The 20,476-nt window shown below is 38.8% G+C and overlaps 1 protein-coding gene across 1 annotated transcript in view; it reads right to left on the reverse strand.

Moving 5' to 3' along the window:
- LOC127439584 (pappalysin-1-like) overlaps positions 1-20,476 on the reverse strand; it is a 118,189-nt gene that overhangs the window by 77,154 nt on the left and 20,559 nt on the right. Inside the window, exons 3-6 of the mRNA XM_051695765.1 lie at positions 7,627-7,772; positions 7,009-7,302; positions 6,272-6,464; positions 5,277-5,398 (exon numbers count right to left, since the gene is read on the reverse strand). Coding sequence (XP_051551725.1) covers positions 5,277-5,398; positions 6,272-6,464; positions 7,009-7,302; positions 7,627-7,772 — 755 coding nt within the window. The remainder of the gene's footprint in view (positions 1-5,276; positions 5,399-6,271; positions 6,465-7,008; positions 7,303-7,626; positions 7,773-20,476) is intronic.

The following is a 20,476-nucleotide window of genomic DNA, read 5'->3' on the forward strand; positions in this document are numbered from 1 at the left end:
ATTTAAAATTTAAAACCTATCAAACTAGTCTCCAAATACTTCTGTCTTAATTTTGAACAGTACATCTATTTATAATTTAAAACCTATTAAACTTCTTTTTTTTGTAAAATGTTTTGCTTAAAAAGTGTGCTTGTGCTATCTTTCTTTAAAATAAATGCCACATGGTTTGAAATTATTGTCATTGTTATCTAATTCAATGACAATCAAACATATTCAAGTGTGCCTTAATATTATAATTTTTGGTGCCACTGTAACTACATTGAAATAATGAAATAATAAATAAATAATGAAATTGAAATAATGTTGATTTGACTTGTTACATGACAAATGAAGAGGAAGTCAAGCATCATTAACAGTAAGTTAAATGATAAATGGAAAAATGTGTGGAAAAGTTTTGTTAATATTTATTTGGTTGACCTTAGCCAAGCATAGGTAACCTTTCTCACAAGTCTAATTAGCTCTGCAGACTCAAATATCTCCTTTGTTCAGGGTGGGCAGTTGTTGCTCAATTCGATGGCCAAAACAAACTAGGATGTTCTGGAATTGGATCCATTTTCACAATATCAAATGCACACATTTTTGCAAATTGTCTCCAACATAGGTCCCCCTATGTACCTCAGTTGCTGATTAAGGGAATATTAGAAGAAATATTAGATGGAAAAGGGCAGAAAGGACAGAGCTAGAAATAGAGCAAAAACTGGATTGTCCAAAACAAGCCAATATGGTTTAGTTTAGTAAAGCATTTACTTCAAAAGTTAAATTTTAGCAGGACTGATAATTTGTCTTAAAATTAAATATTAAAATGTCATGTAAACGATTTAGTAACATCGGAAAAAGAGACCTAGATAATACGACTGTATGTCAGCTTCATCTAGCATGTATACACATTAATCGGACCACAGCTGAACAGTTTCCTGGTGAAATACAACAACTTGACTTTTATTCACTTTCACACAAATCACAAGTAAATTGGCAGATTATCAGTTTATACACTTAACTCTGTTCCTCACATAGACCCCATATACACCTCGGGTGATCCGATCACATGTGGTCTGGTGAGACACATCACTGTTTACACCTGTTATTAAGATGCGTTTTGGGTGATCCGATCACAAGTGGTCAGATGAGACACATCACTCTTTACACCTGGTTCCTTAAATGCGTCTCCTGTGACAACTGGTGATTGTATTTGGAGGGGAGGGACTCTGTTTCATGACGACATACATCAGTCACTATGTCAGTGTGTTACTGCATGACATAAAAGCACAACAAAGTCAGAAAAGACAAAGGAAGCACAAAAAAATGGTGTGCTATTTCTCCCAGATGCAGCTGAAATTTAATCTAAGCACAAAAGCAACACTTCGAGCAGAAATGTCCGCTATTTTAGTGGATTACCTGTATTAACCTGAGCTGCAGATGTTCGTGCTTCACATAAGTGTCCCTGCATGTTGATTTCAAACACACTGAAGGAGATCGTGTTTGTGTATATATCCGCTTTTTCAAATTTTCCGACTGGACTGTTATTTCCTTTTAAAGCCGCTCATAACCGGCAAAATGTAAACTCTTGTTTTAGTACAGTGGTTGATTGACAGGTGAGGGGTGGTGTTTCGCTTAGCATTTACACATCAAGCACATTTCTAGAAGCTCCTGTCTCCAAGACAAATTTTTTGTACGTGTAAGCATACCTGGCAATAAAACTCATTCTAACTCTGATTCCGATTCTGATTCTGAAATGTGATGCATTTAGATGCATTTTTGACCACATTTGTATGTGGTTTTTGTGATCCGATCACAAAACGTTTAAGACCTGTATTTAGTGCTGACATGTGATCAGATCACCAAAAACAGGGTCTTAATGTTATCTTAGGACATCAGAACACTTATACAACTACATTTTCAAGCTTATTCAAAAACAACCAAGTTGTGCGCTAGTTCAACTGAGAGAGTGTTGCACTTAAATAAGAGACCAGCAGAGCACGCAAGTCGACACATGAACCAAAAGTATCATAGAAGCACCATAAAATTACATGGTTACTTCAGCAATTGTGTTTTTCATCTCACATTTGCTTTTATGACACTATTGGTTAGGTTTACAGTTAGGTTTACAGTAGGTTTAAGGTTTATGGTAGGGAAGGGAGGTAGGTTTTGTTGATTTAAAACTCAATAAAGTGTTAATTTTTGAAACCTCATCTGTTTAGGAAAACATTTAACTAATTTTTTGGTGTCAAATAGTGGACATTTCATCTCGGATCTGCCGCAATATGTGTAATCAGGCTGGTTTTGTTGCATGCTCAAAAAGCAGAGGTGATTTGTAACATTTATTTTTATGCTTATGACGTCCTCACTTCGCTCAACTACACAAAACCCTGCTGTAGTTCGATTATAACTGTGCGTGTAAACATATTGACTAACATAACTGGTCACCAGCATATGTTGTGTTATGGATGCTGGTGTGCTGGTGTCCCCAACATGCTTTACCAACTTTACCAGCTTTACCCAAAGACTTATTTGTTCATCCATTTTCACCAGAAAACGCCATGCTGGTCAACCAGCTTTAGATTTAGCTAGGTTTTTTTTTTCTTTTTTTTTCTGGTGAACAGCATGGCTATGCACCAAACCAGCATAAACCAGCCTGGCACCGCATGTACAGTAAATGCATGCTGGTCTTAGCTGGGACAGTCAGAATCCGTAAGTTATCTTGGTAATGGCTGGCACTAGGAAACAGACAACAGCAGCATGGCAGACAATTGAACTCTTGAGGTAAGAGTGGGATGGAGACACAGATCATTCCTAACATTCCTGGTTTTGTGTCTCACATTTGTTGTTCTCTTCTCCATGTTTTCAATCAACTGTGGGATCCTTCTCATGAACACAAGCGACCACAGGGTAATTTGCGTGGCAAATCGAGTTGACTTTGCACAGCACTCTTGCATCCATATATTTGTTATGCCCGTGTTGTTCTTTTCTTCAATTTTGGCATCGTGATAAGGGCAACACTTGCAAAATGTTCTGCCATTTCCAGAGAGTCATCTAAGGACATTTGAAGGGAAAAATATCCAAGTGGCTTGTTTAACCTAGATGATTAAATGAATAGTGAGCCCAAAAAGGAAAATTCTGTCATCATGCTCATGTTGTTTCAACACCTGAATGACTTTCTTTCTTTTGTGGAACATGAATGCAGAATGTTAACCTCAGTCACCATTTACTCTCATTGCATCGTTTTTTTTTTTTCCATATAATGAAAGTGAACGGTGACTGATGCTTGCATTCTGCCTAACATCTCCCTTAGAGTTCCACAGAAGAAAAACATGTCATCTGGGTTTGGAACAACATGAGTGTGTGCAAATTTTTAAGTGAACTATCCCTTTAAAGACAGAGGGCATGCATTAGACCAGGTAAGCGCTGTAGACAGGTGATTTTCAGAGAATGGTGAAGGGCAGAGGTTCAAGCCAGCTGTGGGTCGTCAAAGTCAGGTTTTGTATCCGATTGTAAACAGTGGAAAGATGGCCCAGGTTATGGAGCTCACCAGGGAAACCATCCAAATGCAAAGCATAGTTAAAACACTGTGTCCATGGCAAGTCTGGGCATGCCTTCTCAGCTGAATGTGTGTAGGCACTGCTGGGCCAACTTGGCTTTGAGGGATGCAAGCATGCACTTACGGCTTTACCCGCCAAAAGTCTGACTCACCCACTTTTAAAAGCAACCCAGATGAAGAAATTAAGTCATTAAACAGAAAAAATTAAAAAATAAAAATAAAAATGTAGGTCTCTGAAGTTGTTTTCAACATTTCAATGTCAAGTCCAATGTCAATTTTTTTTAAGAACTAAAATAAAATAAAGACAGCCCAGAGAAATGGCTGTTTCTACACATTTAAATTACATCAGTTAACGCATTAACTTTAGCAGCCCTAAAATACTAAAACAAAAAGCAACTTAAACTGAAACTAGAAAAAAATTAGAATAAAATTGAAATAATTAAATTAAAATTCTCAAACTATAATAACCCTTCTATATTTATATATATATATATATATATATATATATATATATATATATATATATATATATATACGTAAAAGCATCTAATTATGTATTTATTGGTTTACTGTTTCTATTTAAGTGTTTTTTTTTTTATGTGTTGGTGGTGGGTATTATCATAAAAGAAAAAAATGAAATGAAAAGAAAAGAAAGTAGAATAAAAAGTGAACAATTATTGGGAAAAAAATATCATGTCTTTAAAAGAATGTTTATTTGTATAATGTATTAAATGATTTGAATGGAAAGACATAATAAAGTATAAATAAAAAAAAAATTAAAAATAATAACCCTACTAAGACAGCTTCTTTCTAATAATATAACAAAATAAAAAAAGAAAGAAAAAAGACTGGATTCCATGGAATTCAGATAAGGAGAAGCCTAAGGATAGCAGTATGGCCTCATCCTGTGATACTGGATCAGAGGTTGACCTATGAGTGCAGGGTCATTGATACAGCACAGGAAAACATGACTCATTCCCCATGGTAAAAAAACAACATTCATTTATGTGCACAAAGCTCTATGGACCGCATTTTTAGAGCCTTAAAATAAACACATGAGAAAATCAAAATTTATGACAACCCCCATGACTAATTTTTTCCACACTTTTTAGTTCCTTTCCTCAGATTACTTTGCCGTTCTGTCCGATATTGGCCTCACTTGGCATCCTGCAATAGGTGCAATGCTTTAATCATCTATACCACTCCATAAAACTGCACATTAATGGTTTTGAACAGAACTCACCAATTAAACACAATTTCCAAGTGTCAAAAGAATCAGATCCCTTCCACTTTGCCAAAGCAGTCAGTTTAAATTCAAACAGGAAACCTTCTGAAAATGATTCAAGTAAACCACTAGCAAAACCACTAAATCGCCTGTAAGTCTCTGAGTATGCAATGAGATTTATTAATGACATAATGTAATCATAAATTATTTAACTATTAAAAAGTTAGTATGGTATTATTGTGTTCATTTACTCTATATGTAGAGAATGTTTTGGACAGCACTTAAATACAGTAACATCTAAGACAGCTGCTGGACATAAATCAATAAAGAGTCCAATCATTTTAAAAAAGAAGGATCTACAGTATTTTTTTTTTTTTTCCTGGAGCGGTCAGTCTGCTCTCAAAAGCATGTCAGTTACCACATATCGGCATCCATGGCAGGGTTTTCTTGATCATATTTAGATCATATTTTACTCTAAAATGTCTCTTCAGAATCAGCAGCGTTATTAAGTCTTACCTTCTGCCTCACGAGGGCTCCAGTGGCCGGAGGGGGAGCAGGGTCTGGGCGAGGAGGAGTTGGAGGCGTACTGCAGGAGCACCCCAACTTCAGTACATCGGTCACACACTGATCCCACTTCTCTAGGAAATCAACAGACAGCCAATGTAGCAACTTAGACACAGTAATGCCACAAACTGTTGTTTAATGGCTAGAACAATTGAGAGAGACATGTAACACCTAATCAGGTGAAAGACTGCTGTGTGACGTGAAGCAGTTACAGCAATCTTAACATATTTGCTGTTTAATATGTACAAAACAGCTGTATGGAGTGAGATTTTGGACAAATGAGATTTCACTGTGGGCGGGGCTACCCAGTGCGATGCCACAAAAATAGGAACCAATTGACCAACAAAATGTCTTGCCACTCGCCACGGTCCCATCTGCATCTGGTTAGGACAAAATCAAATTTACATTGAAGAGACACTATAACTTTTATTACTCATCCCTTTAACACACTGCACCTGGGTAGGACACAGAGTAAGGTAGTGGGAGAGAGAGGGAGGCATGGAATTGGGAAAAAACTCAAACATCTGTCTCTATGGAAGCATCACAACTACAACACGTGCACAGCACATGCACTCCCGCTGCGCCACATCTCTGGCATGTATATAATCTTTAACCTACTCTGACCAGATTACATCTTGACATGGTCGACTATGACATTTTTAGTATCTTAAAATTTTTATTGGAGAAGCCAATCATTTTTATCTTCAATTAACTACAGGGACTTTGTTCATGTGCTACTTGTATTTTATAAGACCAGCATGGAATTGGAATTAACTAAAAAACCTGATGAAACTTTCAATATTTAACAGTAAATACGTAATAACTAATGAAACAAGTCATTAAATTGTTACTGTTGTATCTTTACTCTCACTTCAGCATTCATTATCATTTATTACTGTAGATAATAACTGATCTAGGAACAGCTTTGGACCCTAGTTCTTTTTCACCTGTCAAAGTAATGGCCAGTAAGGGCAGGGAACCATTCCAGTGTGAACGATTCTTTGTCTTGCGCTGTTACTCGAGGAGGTAGAGGAACAGGAGCTGGTTTACTGCCAGGTCTCCAGGACTGGTAGATCAGATCCAGGTAACAGTGCATTCTGGCCACCTGGTTGAGCGTGAAAGAATCTGTGCAGTCATCATCTATAGGGGAACAAAAAGAACCAAGTTATAAGAAATCATATATGTTACACTTCTGACTATGAACTTGTGTGTGGATGCAGGTATGCATGTCTGTTTATCTCTGTATCGAGTGTTTTACCAAGACTGCTCACCAGATATTCAAAGACTCAAACACACACAAAAGGCTTATGTGTGAATGTGTATTATTTTGTACATGCAGTGGTCCCAAAAAGTATAAGCCCCACTTAAAATATACAAATGCCATAGCATTACATAACAAAATATCAAACCAAGTGACATATATTTGAAAGAAGGATAGCACAAGCACACGTTTCAAACACGTTTCAAATCTTGAGATGAATTGGTTAAAATTAATTGCATAGTGAAGTTAGTGTCATTATCATCATCATCATTAAAAGGTCTAACATCATTACCACTTGGTTTCATAGTTTATATTTTTCATAGAATATATTTTCAAGTGTGGCTTAAGAGTCCAAATACGTTTTGGGCCACTGTATGGCCACTTGTGTTTATATCCACTTGTGTATGTCTCTGTACGTCTCACCAGCATAGCTCATGTAATTGTTGAAGGGAGTGTTTGTGAAATGCCGTCGACCGCAGGTGTCATTGGCAGGCTCAGGGTCTCTGCAGTACTTATACTTAGGCGTGGGGTTGGTATCAGCACACAGATCTCCGGTCTCTAAGGAAGGCTCAGTCTCTAAGCAGGCATCATTACAGGACTCGACTTCTGAGATTCCCCTGAAGACATGGTACAGTCCAAGACTGTGGCCAATCTCATGGATCATGGTGTGAGTGTGGCCAAATGTGCCATAAAATGAAGGGTTCAATACGATCCCACCTCAAAAATAGACAAAACGAGAAGACATCATAAGCATTTTAAGTGCCTTTTCTTTTATATTTTTTGGAGCTTTTATGATTGACAGGAAAATATTATGAAAGAGACTTGGGGGTACTGCTGTGGTACCATGGTATCAAATGGTTATACCATGGCATTTTGATATATACCATGGTGCTAAATGATTATCATATTCAGCTACCATGGTATATACATGGTAATCCAAGGTACTATATACATAAGATTACCATGGTAATATACATCACTTATTATGCTCATCAAATTGTTATTAACGTATACATTTGATTGGTTTCAGTATTTATTTACCTAAATGTGTTAAGGCTTCTTTATCCCAGGGCCAAGTGGCCACACCAGCAAGATCTTCATCAGACGAGTTGGCAAAGAAGATGTTCAAGTGTGTGGATCCATCCAAATTCAAAACCTCTTTCAGCTCTTTTACGTCCATATAAGCCCTAAGACAGCAGAACAGAAAGAGACTTGTCACATTGCCCCAAAGTTTCTAAATACATTTTTCCTGATGAACATGTGTTTTCAACCTTATACCCTGATTCTGTATCTATACATTCATAAAAGTGTCATTACAGAGGAGTACAATCCTAACCAAGTGCACTAAACAGAATTATCTACAGAGAATAAAATACAGTATAAATCAATGAAACAAACATTGTTTGATATTCTACAAACATTTCTATGTTTGCATTAATTATGGGTGAATGTCAAGTATCCTGTCAAGAACATGTCATTCCAAATAAAGACACATTCCCTTCAATTCTCATTTCTTTAATGCAATAAATAAATATAATTCTTATTATCAGAATGTGAAAGAAATAATGACATATTCTTCAAATTGCCAAATATATATGGGAGTAATTGCTATACTTTTTTAAATTTAAGATAAAAAAGAAAATAAATAAATTGTCCAGACAGGATTATCCTCATTACTGCATTGCCACAAAAAATCGTCAAAAATTGCTTGCATTCAAAAAGGCTTCATATTTTTTTTATGCAAAATAAAATTTCTCTGTTTAATTATTTGTTTTTGGGGTGAAATATGACCCAGGCATGTCATTTTCACCCTTTTATAAATTTATTGATCATTTTATTAACCAAATATCTCAGTATCACGATAGATGGAAAAGCCCATACAAACAAAATACACAGAGAGTATTTGTGTGAGTGAGTGTGTGTCAGTTTTGTCAAGAGAAGCAGTGTTCTGTAATTTAATGGCCCTAGTAAGGCTGTCACACAGGGAGTTTGTATTTGGAAGGAAACCTGAGCCTCGCACTGCAGCCAGCTCTGAGGTCAGGGGTCACTGGCCCTGTCTAGTTAGGAATGTATTGTGTCATTTGGATAGTTCCAAACACGGCCCCTTTAAAATGCTTTTTATTTCACCTCAAACACACTGGGAATGTTATTCTCATGCAAGCCTTCCCCTGCTGTGATAACTGTCAAGCAAGTCAAACAAAGACATGTTGCTCTGGAGTGATGAGTGCTGGCTTGCTGGAGACATACATTTCCATATGTACAACAGCATGTAATGATGCATATATTCATATTTGTGCAGACATATAGTATTTAATACAAGGCCGTACCCAAGTCTTGAACACTGGGGGGGACCAAACCATTTTGGGGGTGGGGGATCACGGGTGTTGAGATCACAAATACAATGGTCCTCTGTGGTCCTTTAATATAGTAAAATGCTGAATGCAATAATTTTCTGAATAAACCCTTGAAATTCGATAAAGGCCCAAAAGTGTATAATTTTTGGTTTTAAAAGATACATGTATTTTTAAAGTCCACAGAGTACACGACAGACACTGTGTCTGCATTGCTAGCAATTTGCCTGTTTTAGTCATCTTTTCTTTCTTTTTTGTGAATGAATATAATATGAATTTCTTTTCATCACTGATGTATCTGTACAATGACATGACTGTGTCAGCTGGCTAGCAAAAAGAAAATATACAAAATTATTTACTGCTCTCAAGTTGTCCCTCATTGTTTTTTCCTCCCAGTATAATCTTAACACAATATTTTCTTCAAGATTCCTAATGCTGCTCTCTTCCATACAAAAACAGTTCATATTGAGCACTGCTGTCAAGGTCCAAAGAGAAAAAAAATCATCATTAAAATACCATAAGAGTAGTCCATACAACACATAGCTGTTGAATGGGTCCAGAAAGCTTGGAATATAATGAACGAGTCATATGGACTATTGTTATGATGTCTTTATACTGAACATTTAATAGTGCTTTATGGTATTTGTCCTTTTTGAAGTTCGACAGCTCCTGCTCGCTATAAACTGTTATTTTATGGAATAGAGCTGCTTAAAATATCTATTTTTATGTTCCAAGAAAAATCCCAGCTTATGGGTTTTGAACATCATAAAGATGAGTAACTGAGTGAGTAAAAGTACATTTTCCATTTTTAGGTGAACTACTCCTTTAACTGGTGGCTCATTTTTTGAGCACAGACCTGACAAGACATCCTCAAATTAAAATGTCTCTTTTAAAAGAAGACTCTTAGGAGATGCTGTACAAAATTCAGAATTAATTAAAACAAATAAATTATTTAGAAAATCTTACATTGATTTTAAATTATTACTTAATAATATTTGCATTAAATGACACTGTTCCTACCAAAACCTAAAAGCACAATAGAAGTTACAAGTCAGGTTTTACCATGTTCTAGTTCTAATCTGAGGGTGATAACACTCTGTGTATTTTTTTATAGATAATTTTCTTAGACAATGTCAAGAGAATTTTCTAAAAAGCTACTTCAAAAGCCTGCCAGATTACCACATTCATTCAATTCCTTTATAATATACACACATTCGCTCTTGTCTTAAGCCTGATATGCTGAAAACTACTCCATTAATGTTTACACATTCAAAATTATGAATGACATATGATTCACATGCTGTACATGACATGACTGAAAATTTCAATCATAAAACAGTGGGCAAATATTGCATGTTTAGTTATGTACTGACATCTTACATGACACAAATACTCTTAAACTGAACTGCTGACACTGATGCATTCCTGCTATGTTGCGCTGGGATAATCCGCTTAGCGTCTTAAACTTGAGTCCCGCCTTCATCGATTTTATTTGATCTCAAATGACATTGACGAGCGGTGTTAGACTACTAAGCACGCTAAAAATGTAACTTTTTGAAACTATTATGTTATTCCTACAACAACTTAATGACAACTTAATTAGACAGTGGTACATAATGAACTGCAGCATAACAGCAACAAGGATAATGGGGAGGGGGGCAATCTGGCCATATCTGATTACTAGGGGGGGACCCTCAAAGTATATTGTGGTCACAGCCCTGATTTCATATCGCCTCTCCACTAACCTCTCCTGTCTTTAGGGGAGGCCCCACTTAATTCTCTCAAAACATTTCCCTTTTGAAAAAATTGGAGCAAATCCCCCACCTCCAACACGTTCAAACCTAGTAAACATACACCTCCACTATTCAAAGAAAAAAAAAAGGTTTGAAAAAACAGTCAGGCCTCATTCCTCATCTTAAGAGCAACATCTGTTAGCCAGTTCACCGCAAGGACCAATCAAACGTGGTATCTGTTGTCATGCTGCTACACTCAGGGTTAGCCAAGACATTATGAAAATGTATGTATGTATTACTTTGTAGTGCTTTTTGATGTATTAACCTTCTAAGGAAGACACAGGCTTAGGAGACAGGATGACCATTTCCTGTTATTTATTTTCATGTAAGCCTTACACCATGGCACTATGTCTTGTAAAGTCATCACTCTTTGTCATAAAAGATCAACACAGGAGGCCACGTGGCAGTTCAAAAGAAGGAGAGTAAGTCCATTTGTAATTTGTAAACATTCATTTGCGTGTAACAATTATATTTTCACTCATGTACAAAGTCTGTACAGCTATTAAAAGAAGCATCTCTGACATTGTACAACCCATTTTTTAAGGTTAAAATGTATATGTAATGTGTATATTTTAGGAGCTGTGACTGGTCACCCTTTATTTTAATCACCTTTTTGCCTTCAGTAGTTCATTCAAGTCTAAATGGTTCTGCTGTGTGACAAATTAACAAAATATTCCATGAATTCACTCAATTAATGCAAGTTCAATGGAACATTTGCATGAAAAAATAAAATGAATAGCTAAATGTTTAAAATAGCTTTAGATGGTTAGGGGTTGGATCATACAGTATACCTCATTCATTAAAAAATCCAAAGCACAAGAACTTGTGGAGTTGGAAGGAAATATTAAAAGTGCTGAGGCAGAGCTGAAGCGCCGTGTGTCATCTGATGGCCTCAGATAACTGACCCGATTGAAATACAGATATAATACTATTTTGTCACGGAAAGTGGAGTTTTGGTTATTCAGGGCAAGACAGTCATACGTTGAGTTGGGTGACAAAGCAGGAAAACTTTTGGCTAGATATATAAAGCAGAGAGAGTCTTTTTCTATCATTCCCTCAGTGAAATCTGCTTGTGGTGAAATATTTACCTCGGCTATTGATATTAATAATGCCTTTAAAGAGTTCTATCTTGATCTCTATGGTTCCACATCTTCATCCACTGATGAAGATATTAGGAACTTTGTGGAACCATTAGATCTCCCTAAACTGACGACTGCAAAAAAATTCTCTTGATTCTGAGATAACCTTGGAGGAGCTTGTTGAGGTAATTAAAGCCTTGCCTACAGGCAAGGCTCCGGGGCCTGATGGCTTTTCCTCTGAGTTTTTCAAATCTTATGCTACAGAACTGGCTCCACTTTTGTTAGAAGTTTATACAGAATCATTAAAGAATGGAAAGCTTCCGCCAACCATGACACAAGCCCGGATCAGTCTGATTCTAAAAAAGGACAAAGATCCAAGCGAGTGTAAAAGTTACCACCCAATTTCCCTGATCCAGTTAGATGTAAAAATGTTGTCCAAAATTCTGGCTAATCGATTAAGTAAAGTTATGACATCACTTATACATATAGATCAGGTGGGGTTTATTCGAGGCCGTAGCTCTTCTGATAATATTAGGCGTCTCATCAATATCATGTGGTCAGTAGCGAATGATCAATCTCCGGTTGCTGCCATCTCTCTTGACGCCGAAAAGACATTTGATATGGTAGAATGGGATTATCTTTTTAAGATTTTGGAAAGGTATGGGTTCGGGAATACATTTATTGGTTGGATTAAGTTACTTTATAGATACCCTGTAGCAGCGGTGCAAACAAAGGGGTTAATTTCAGATTATTTTACTCTGGATAGGGGCACCTGGCAGGGTTGCCCTCTTTCCCCATTATTGTTCTGTCTTGCCCTGGAACTATTAGCAGCCGCGATAAGAAAGGAGGATGATTTTCCAGGGGTGACGGCGGGAGGTGTGGCACATAAGATTCTGCTTTACGCAGATGATATTTTATTATTCGTCTCCGACCCTACTAGATCTATGCCTTGCCTCAAATTATTAACTCCTTTTCCAAATTCTCAGGATACAAAGTCAAAGTCTAAATCCGAAGCTAATGCTTTGACAGCTTACTGTCCAGTAACGGCCTTCCAGCCGGATGCTTTCCAGTGGGCCATACAGGGAATTAAGTATTTGGGAATTTTATTCCAAGCAAATTTGTTTGATTCAGTCAGAGTTAATTTTGATCCCTTAATAAAAAGGTTTTCGAATGATGTGGACAGATGGGCTTTATTATACTTATCGATGATTGGGAAGGTTAATGTTATTAAAATGAATTGCATTCCAAAATTTAACTACCTGCTGCAATCTCTCCCTGTAGATGTCCCCCTCTCTTATTTCAAGCAATTTGATAGCATAGCGAAGTCCTTCATTTGGAATGGTAAACGTCCCAGGTTAAATTTCAGTAAGTTACATAGGCCGATTGACAAAGGTGGGTTAGGCCTACCCAAGATTTTATTTTATTATTATGCATTCAGTCTTAGACATTTGGTTCATTGGTCACTTCCACCTGAGAGAGCTCCTCCCTGGTTTTGTATTGAAAAGGAAGTTCTTGCCCCTATCTCGCCACTGCAAAGCCTTTCGATTAAACTAGCCGGAGAGGTTAAGTCGCACCCCGTTTTTTTGCATTTGCACTCGATATGGACAAAAGGGTCCAGAGTGTTTAATTCTGATATTTATTTAAACGTAGCCTCGAGCATATGGCTGAACCCTAAACTATGTATTAATAAGTCCCTTGTCTGTTGGTCAGATTGGATTGTGAGGGGGGTTAATACACTTGGTGACCTGTATGAGGGTGGAGTATTGAGATCTTTTGAAAATTTGATTCAACATTTTGGGATTCCCAGATCTCAATTTTATAAGTATTTACAGCTGCGCCACCTGCTCTGCTCTGTTTTTGGGAGTAGCATACACCCCCCTAGAGCGGCAGATACTCTGGAAGTGGTGATTGATGCTTTTGGGAAGGGTCATGAGGCATCAGTGTATTACTCCCTGTTAATTCAGAGTCTGGGGGACGGAGCTTTAAATTCTCTCAAAAGATTATGGAAGAAAGATTTAAACTTGGTATTGGAGGAGGAAGTGTGGGCAAGGATTCTAAAAAACATAAAGTCTGCATCTAGAGATGCAAGGGTTCGCCTTATGCAATTTAAGATTTTATATAGATTTTATTGGACCCCCTCTAGATTGTATAGGCTTGGTCTTAAGGACACAGCCATCTGCTGGCGATGCCATACTGAAGATGGAGACACCATCCATGTTTTTTGGGGGTGCCTTAACATCCAAGAATTTTGGCTGAAGGTGCAAAGTTTTATGTGTGATGTGTTGGGCACTCAGGTCTCGTTCTGCCCCAGACTCTGTATTTTGGGAGATAGGGAGGTCATGGATTTGGTAGATAAGTACATGAAGGACTGGGTTTTGACCAGTGTGATGATTGGTAGGCAGGTTATTTTGAGGAGTTGGAAGTCGGATGGAGCATCCTCGTTCCCGGAGTGGTGCGCGGAGATGGGGAGGGTGGCTGCCTTCGAGGAGGGGTCGAGCATTAGGATGGGGGTTAGGGAAACTTACAATAAGAAATGGGGCAATTATTTAGCATTTTTGAGGGAATCTCGAGGTGGGGCAGTGGAGGTAGTAATTTTTTTTATTATTATACTTGATTATTGTATGTTATTTTATGTTGTTGTTTTAGTTTTCTGTGTGTGTGTTTCTATATTCTATTGACCACAGGGGTGTTCGTGGGGGGGTCAGGGTGGGTTGAGAGTTTGGTAGGGGGAGGGGATATAGTGGGGGTTTAATGTTTAAAGTTTTTGATTCATTATATAGATGTTGTTGTATTTTTTTGTGTTAATTTATGAATCAATAAAAATGTTAATAACAAAAAATAGCTTTAGATGGAGTATAGCACATTACACATTAGCAGGACATGTCATACAGTATATAGTATATATATATATAGTTGTGCTCAAAAGTTTGCATACCCTTGGAGAATTGGTAATATATGTACCATTTTTAAAGAAAATATGAGTGAGCAGGCAAAACACATTTCTTTTATTTCTTATGGGATTCATATTCAACTGTAGGTTATAACAGAATGGCACAATCATAAAACAAAACATGGCAACAAAAAAAAAAAATGACCCCTGTTCAAAAGTCTGCATACCCTTAGTTCTTATGCTGCGTTCCATTTGTTTGAGACCGGAACTGACAAATAGAACGCCCTCCGATGTGGGAATTCCTACTCGGAAAGTCGGACGAACTCAGAGGACTCCGAGTTCAGCAAGCAAGATGGCTGCGAAGAGCATCGACTGTAGTATGCTGTGGGTTTAAAGTTTTTTTTAGCAATTTTGTCTTTTTTGTGTCCAATTTAGTAAGTCGTATACACATTACTGTGTTACCTTTGCCTACAGGCATGTTGCTACGATCCTGTTATGCGTGAATTACCACGTAATGTGTTGTTTATAAACTGGTACAGATAAAACTGGCTAGGTCGCTGCTGCTAACAACAACAATGGTCGATGCTGCTACAAGAACAATGGTCAATTTTGCTACAACAACACTGCCTAACGTTACAAACCATAAAACCGTTTACACATAACACAGTTAGGCAAATTTTTATTGCAAATATATGTTTGTACTTCCATAGGGCATTGCCCTTTGTTTACACCGTTGGTTTGATTAAAATGTGGTTAACATGTTTTGATACAATCAAATACTGGAAACATTAACATACCTTCTCCGCTTTCTGTCATCTTCCTCGAGGTCTCTTAGGTGAAGGGTATACTGATTTTGTAGCTCTCTGTACTCCAAAAGAGCTAGTGCAACAATTACTTTCCTGGAGGCATCCATCTTTTTTTCCGACTTGACATGTTGTGTGTAAAAGGAATGCATCCAACTTGGATTTCTTGTTTTTTTTAATGGATATGACATCGATCCGAGTCCCGAGCTCCGACTTCCGAGACAAATGGAACGCAGCATTAATACTGTGTATTGCCCCCTTTAGCACCAATGACAGCATGCAGTCTTTTGTAATAGTTGTCTATGAGGCCCCAAATTCTTGCAGGTGGTATAGCCCATTCATCTTGGCAAAATGCCTCCAGGTCATGCAAAGTCTTTGGTCGTCTTGCATGAACCGCACGTTTGAGATCTCCCCAGAGTGGCTCGATGATATTAAGGTCAGGAGACTGTGATGGCCACTCCAGAACCTTCACCTTTTTCTGCTGTAACCACTGGAGGGTCAACTTGGCCTTGTGCTTAGGGTCATTGTCGTGCTGGAAAGTCCAAGAGCGTCCCATGCGCAGCTTTCGTGCAGAAGAATGCAAATTGTCTGCCAGTATTTTCTTATAACATGCTGCATTCATCTTGCTATCAATTTTCACAAGATTCCCCATGCCTTTAGGGCTCACACACCCCCAAAACATCAGTGAGCCACCACCATGCTTCACAGTGGGAATGGTATTCTTTTCACTATAGGCCTTGTTGACCCCTCTCCAAACATAGCGCTTATGGTTGTGACCATAAAGCTCTATTTTGGTCTCGTCACTCCAAATTAAAGTGTGCCAGAAGCTGTGAGGCATGTCAAGGTGTTGTCGGGCTTTTTTGTGGCATTGGCGCAGTAAAGGCTTCTTTCTAGCAACTCAACCATGTAGCTCATTTTTGTTCAAGAATCGTTGTGCTCCTTGAAACAACCACACTGTCTTTTTCCAGAGCACTCTGTATTTCTCCTGAGGTTACCTGTGGGTTTTCTTTGTATCCCGAAAAATTCTTCTGGCAGTTGTGGCTGAAATCTTTCTTGGTCTACCTGACCTTGGCTTGGTATCAAGAGATCCCCAAATTTTCCACTTCTTAATAAGTGATTGAACAGTACTGACTGGCATTTTCAAGGCTTTGGATATTTTTTTATATCCTTTTCCATCTTTATAAAGTTCCATTACCTTGTTACGCAGGTCTTTTGACAGTTTTTTTCTGCTCCCCATGGCTCAGTATCTAGCCTGCTTCTTGTGAGAGCTAACAAACTCATTTATACACAGACACTAATTGCAATTTAAAAAGCCACAGGTGTGGGAAATTAACCTTTAATTGCCATTTAAACCTGTGTGTGTCACATTGTGTGTCTGTAACAAGGCCAAACATTCAAGGGTATGTAAACTTTTGATCAGGGCCATTTGGGTGATTTCTGTTATCATTATGATTTAAAAAGGAGCCAAACAACTATGTGATAATAAATGGCTTCATATGATCACCATCCTTAAATAAAAGACAGGTTTTTTTTGCATGATCAGTCATATTTTCAAAATCAATGCCAAAATTTCACAATTTCTGCAAGGGTATGCAAACTTTTGAGCACAACTGTGTATATATATATATACACACACATACAATGATCAGCAACAACATTAAAACCACTGACAGGTGAAGTGAATAACATTTATTATCTCGTTACAATGGCACAGTCAGTTCTTGAATTTCATGTGTTGCAAGCAGGAAAAAAGGGCAAGTGTAAGGATCTGAGCGACTCTTACAAGGGTCAAATTGTGATGGCTAGAAGACTGGGTCAGAGCATTTCCAAAACGGCAGGTCTTGTGAGGTGTTCCCAGTATGCAGTGGTTAGTACCTATCAAAAGTGGTCCAATGAAGGACAACCGGTGAACTGGCGACAGGGTCATGGGTGCCCAAGGCTCATTGATGCGCGTGGGGAGCAAAGACTAGCCTGTCTGATCCAATCCCACAGAAGAGCTATTGTAGCACTAATTGCTGAAAAACTTCATGCTGGCCATGATATAAAGGTGTCAGAACACACAGTGCTTTGAAGCTTGCAGCGTATGAGGCTGTGTAGCCACAGACCGGTCAGAGTGCCAATGCTTACCCCTGTCCACCGCCGAAAGCACCTACAATGGGCACGTGAGCGTCAGAACAAGACCATGGAGCAATGGAAGAAGGTGGCCTGGTCTGATGAATCACATTCTCTTTTAGATCATGTGGATGGCTGGGTGCGTGTGCGTTGTTTACCTAGGGAAGAGATGGCAGCAGGATGCACCATGGGAAGGAGGCAGGCCGGCAGAGGCAGTGTGATGCTCTGGGCAATGTTCTGCTGGGAAACATTGGGTCCTGGCATTCATGTGGATGTTACTTTGACACGTACCACCTACCTAAAGATTGTTGTGACCACGTACAGCCCTATATATATATATATATATATATATATATATATATATATATATATATATATATATATATATATATATATATACACACTGATTAGCCACAACATTAAAACCACCTGCCTAATATTGTGTAGGTCCCCCTCGTGCTGCCAAAACAGCTCTGACCTGCTGAGGAATGGACTCCACAAGACCTCTGAAGGTGTCCTGTGGTATCTGGCACCAAGATGTTAGCAGCAGATTCTTTAAGTCCTGTAAGTTGCGAGGTGGGGCCTCCATGTATCAGACTTGTTGGTCCAATACATCCCATAGATGCTCAATTGGATTGAGATCTGGGGAATTTAGATGCTAAGTCAACACCTTGAACTCTTTGTCATGTTCCTCAAACCATTCCTGAAAAAATTTGCAGTGTGGCAGGACGCATTATCCTGCTGATAGAGGCCACTGCCATCAGGGAATACCGCTGCCACATATATATATATATATGTGCTCAGTCTAAATGTCTGTGTTTTCTATTTCCAAAAAAAAAAATTCAATTAACATCCACCAACATTCCTTTATTGACAGTAACTGCAGAAATAAGTTATTTTGTTGCCCACATATGATCAGATATGGGGGCATGGGAGGAGGGTTGATGTTCGCTAGGCAGAAAATTGCTGATTAGTTGTGATTGTGAATTTACAAGCCAGCAAAGCTGTCAATGAGCAGGACCACAGAATGGAAACATCTTGTGTGGTATTGTGGATCTTAACTGGTTTTGTTTCAGGACCCAGATTAGACACTGGTCATCAAGGGGCAACCCAACTCAGTGCTAAAATTGTTAATCGTTCAGAAGTAAACAAAAATGCACTTAAAATCAAACACTGAACTGTATTTATACCACCATGAACAGCATATGCCAAATAACAAGCAAAATTAATAACAAGGTTTGCTTTCTAAATTTCAGTGGTTTCATGCTTTCGGTATCCAACAATTCACAGCACAAAACGCATTGTGGTTGACATAAAATATGTTTATTTTCACAGCAAGTGAACCTGTATATAATGTAGTCTAAGTTGCATTTTCACTTACCTTGCATAATTCTGTTCATGGCTTTTGAGGATGAGGGAGTGTCAAGCAATCTGTCCATGTTCGTATCTGCCTAATGTAGCAAGTTTAGATGAATTTGTGCAACTTACCATAATGTTTGATTGGACACACAGCCTTTGACGTCAACAACAAACGATGGGGGAAGCATTTTCTCCTCCCTTTTAAAGGAATAGTTGAACCAAAAATGAAATTCTCTCATTTTTTGAGGGTGAGCCTCAGGCCATCCCAGGTGTGTATGTCTTTCTTTCTTTTGCAGAACACAAATTAAGATTTTTAGAAAAATATCTCAGCTCTGTAGGTCCATACAATGCAAGTGAATGTTGAAAACTTTGAAGCTCCAAGAAGCACATAAAGGCAGCATAAAGGTAATCCATACGGCTCCAGTAGTTTAATCCACGTCTTCTGAATCGATCCAGTTGGTTTTAGGTGAGAACAGACCAAAATATAATGTCATGGTTACTGGTGTAACCTCCGTTCCCTGATGGAGGGAACGAGATGTTGGTGTCGATGTAGTGACACTAGGGGTCACTCTTGGGAGCCCGAGACACCTCTGGTCTTTGATAAAAGGCCAATGAAAATTGGCGAGTGGTATTTGCATGCCACTCCCCCGAACATACGGGTATAAAAGGAGCTGGTATGCAACCACTCATTCAGGTTTTACGCTGAGGAGCCGATATAAGGTCCGGCCATTTCAGCGGGTAGTTCAGCGTTGTGGCAGGAGGGACCAACGTCTCGTTCCCTCCCTACCTGGGGTTTCTAAATTTCAGTGGTATCACGTCTCGTTCCCTCCATCAGGGAACGGAGGTTACACCAGTAACCATGACGTTCCCTATCTGTCACTCACTCGACGTTGGTGTCGATGTAGTGACACTAGGGGTCCCTATACAAAATGCCACAAGGCTGAACGGTGTTACGTGAACTGGCGGTGTGCGGTGGGCAGACTTGCTGTGTGCCTCATAGCCAGCACACCAGGTTGACACGTAACCTCCCCCAACACAGTTATGAGTGTCGAACGGCCCTTTTTGGGGACAAGTCGACTACCCAAAGATAGAGACAGGCTTAACCCAGTCGTGGCCTCTTTTCCCTTCTCTTTTTCCACTCCCTAAAAAAGAAGGGGGATTATCCGACTGGGCTGCCAGGTCTAGTCGGGGGGTGTCCCTCCCAAGGGAGCCTTCAAGGAAGATCCTGCCCAATAGGGGAGGAGTTACTACAACATGGAGACTTGGGCAGAGGGGCTCTGCCCAAGGAAGATGCAGTTTGCCAGCAGGGAAATTAATTAGCGGAAGATATAGATCGCATGGGGTTAGCCTTACAGGGAATCGCCACATGCGGAGCACCTACCCCAGAACAGGGCTCTTAGTTAGCTCGTGTACTGGGCCGGCAGCGAGTCTCTCCGAAAACTCGACTGCCACAGGGCTCGGAGGAAGTCAACCAGGGAACAACTTTTGTGAACACTACTGGGAA

The sequence above is a fragment of the Myxocyprinus asiaticus genome, chromosome 4 (genome assembly GCF_019703515.2).
Source record: "Myxocyprinus asiaticus isolate MX2 ecotype Aquarium Trade chromosome 4, UBuf_Myxa_2, whole genome shotgun sequence".
In the NCBI taxonomy this organism is placed as follows: Eukaryota; Metazoa; Chordata; class Actinopteri; order Cypriniformes; family Catostomidae; genus Myxocyprinus; species Myxocyprinus asiaticus.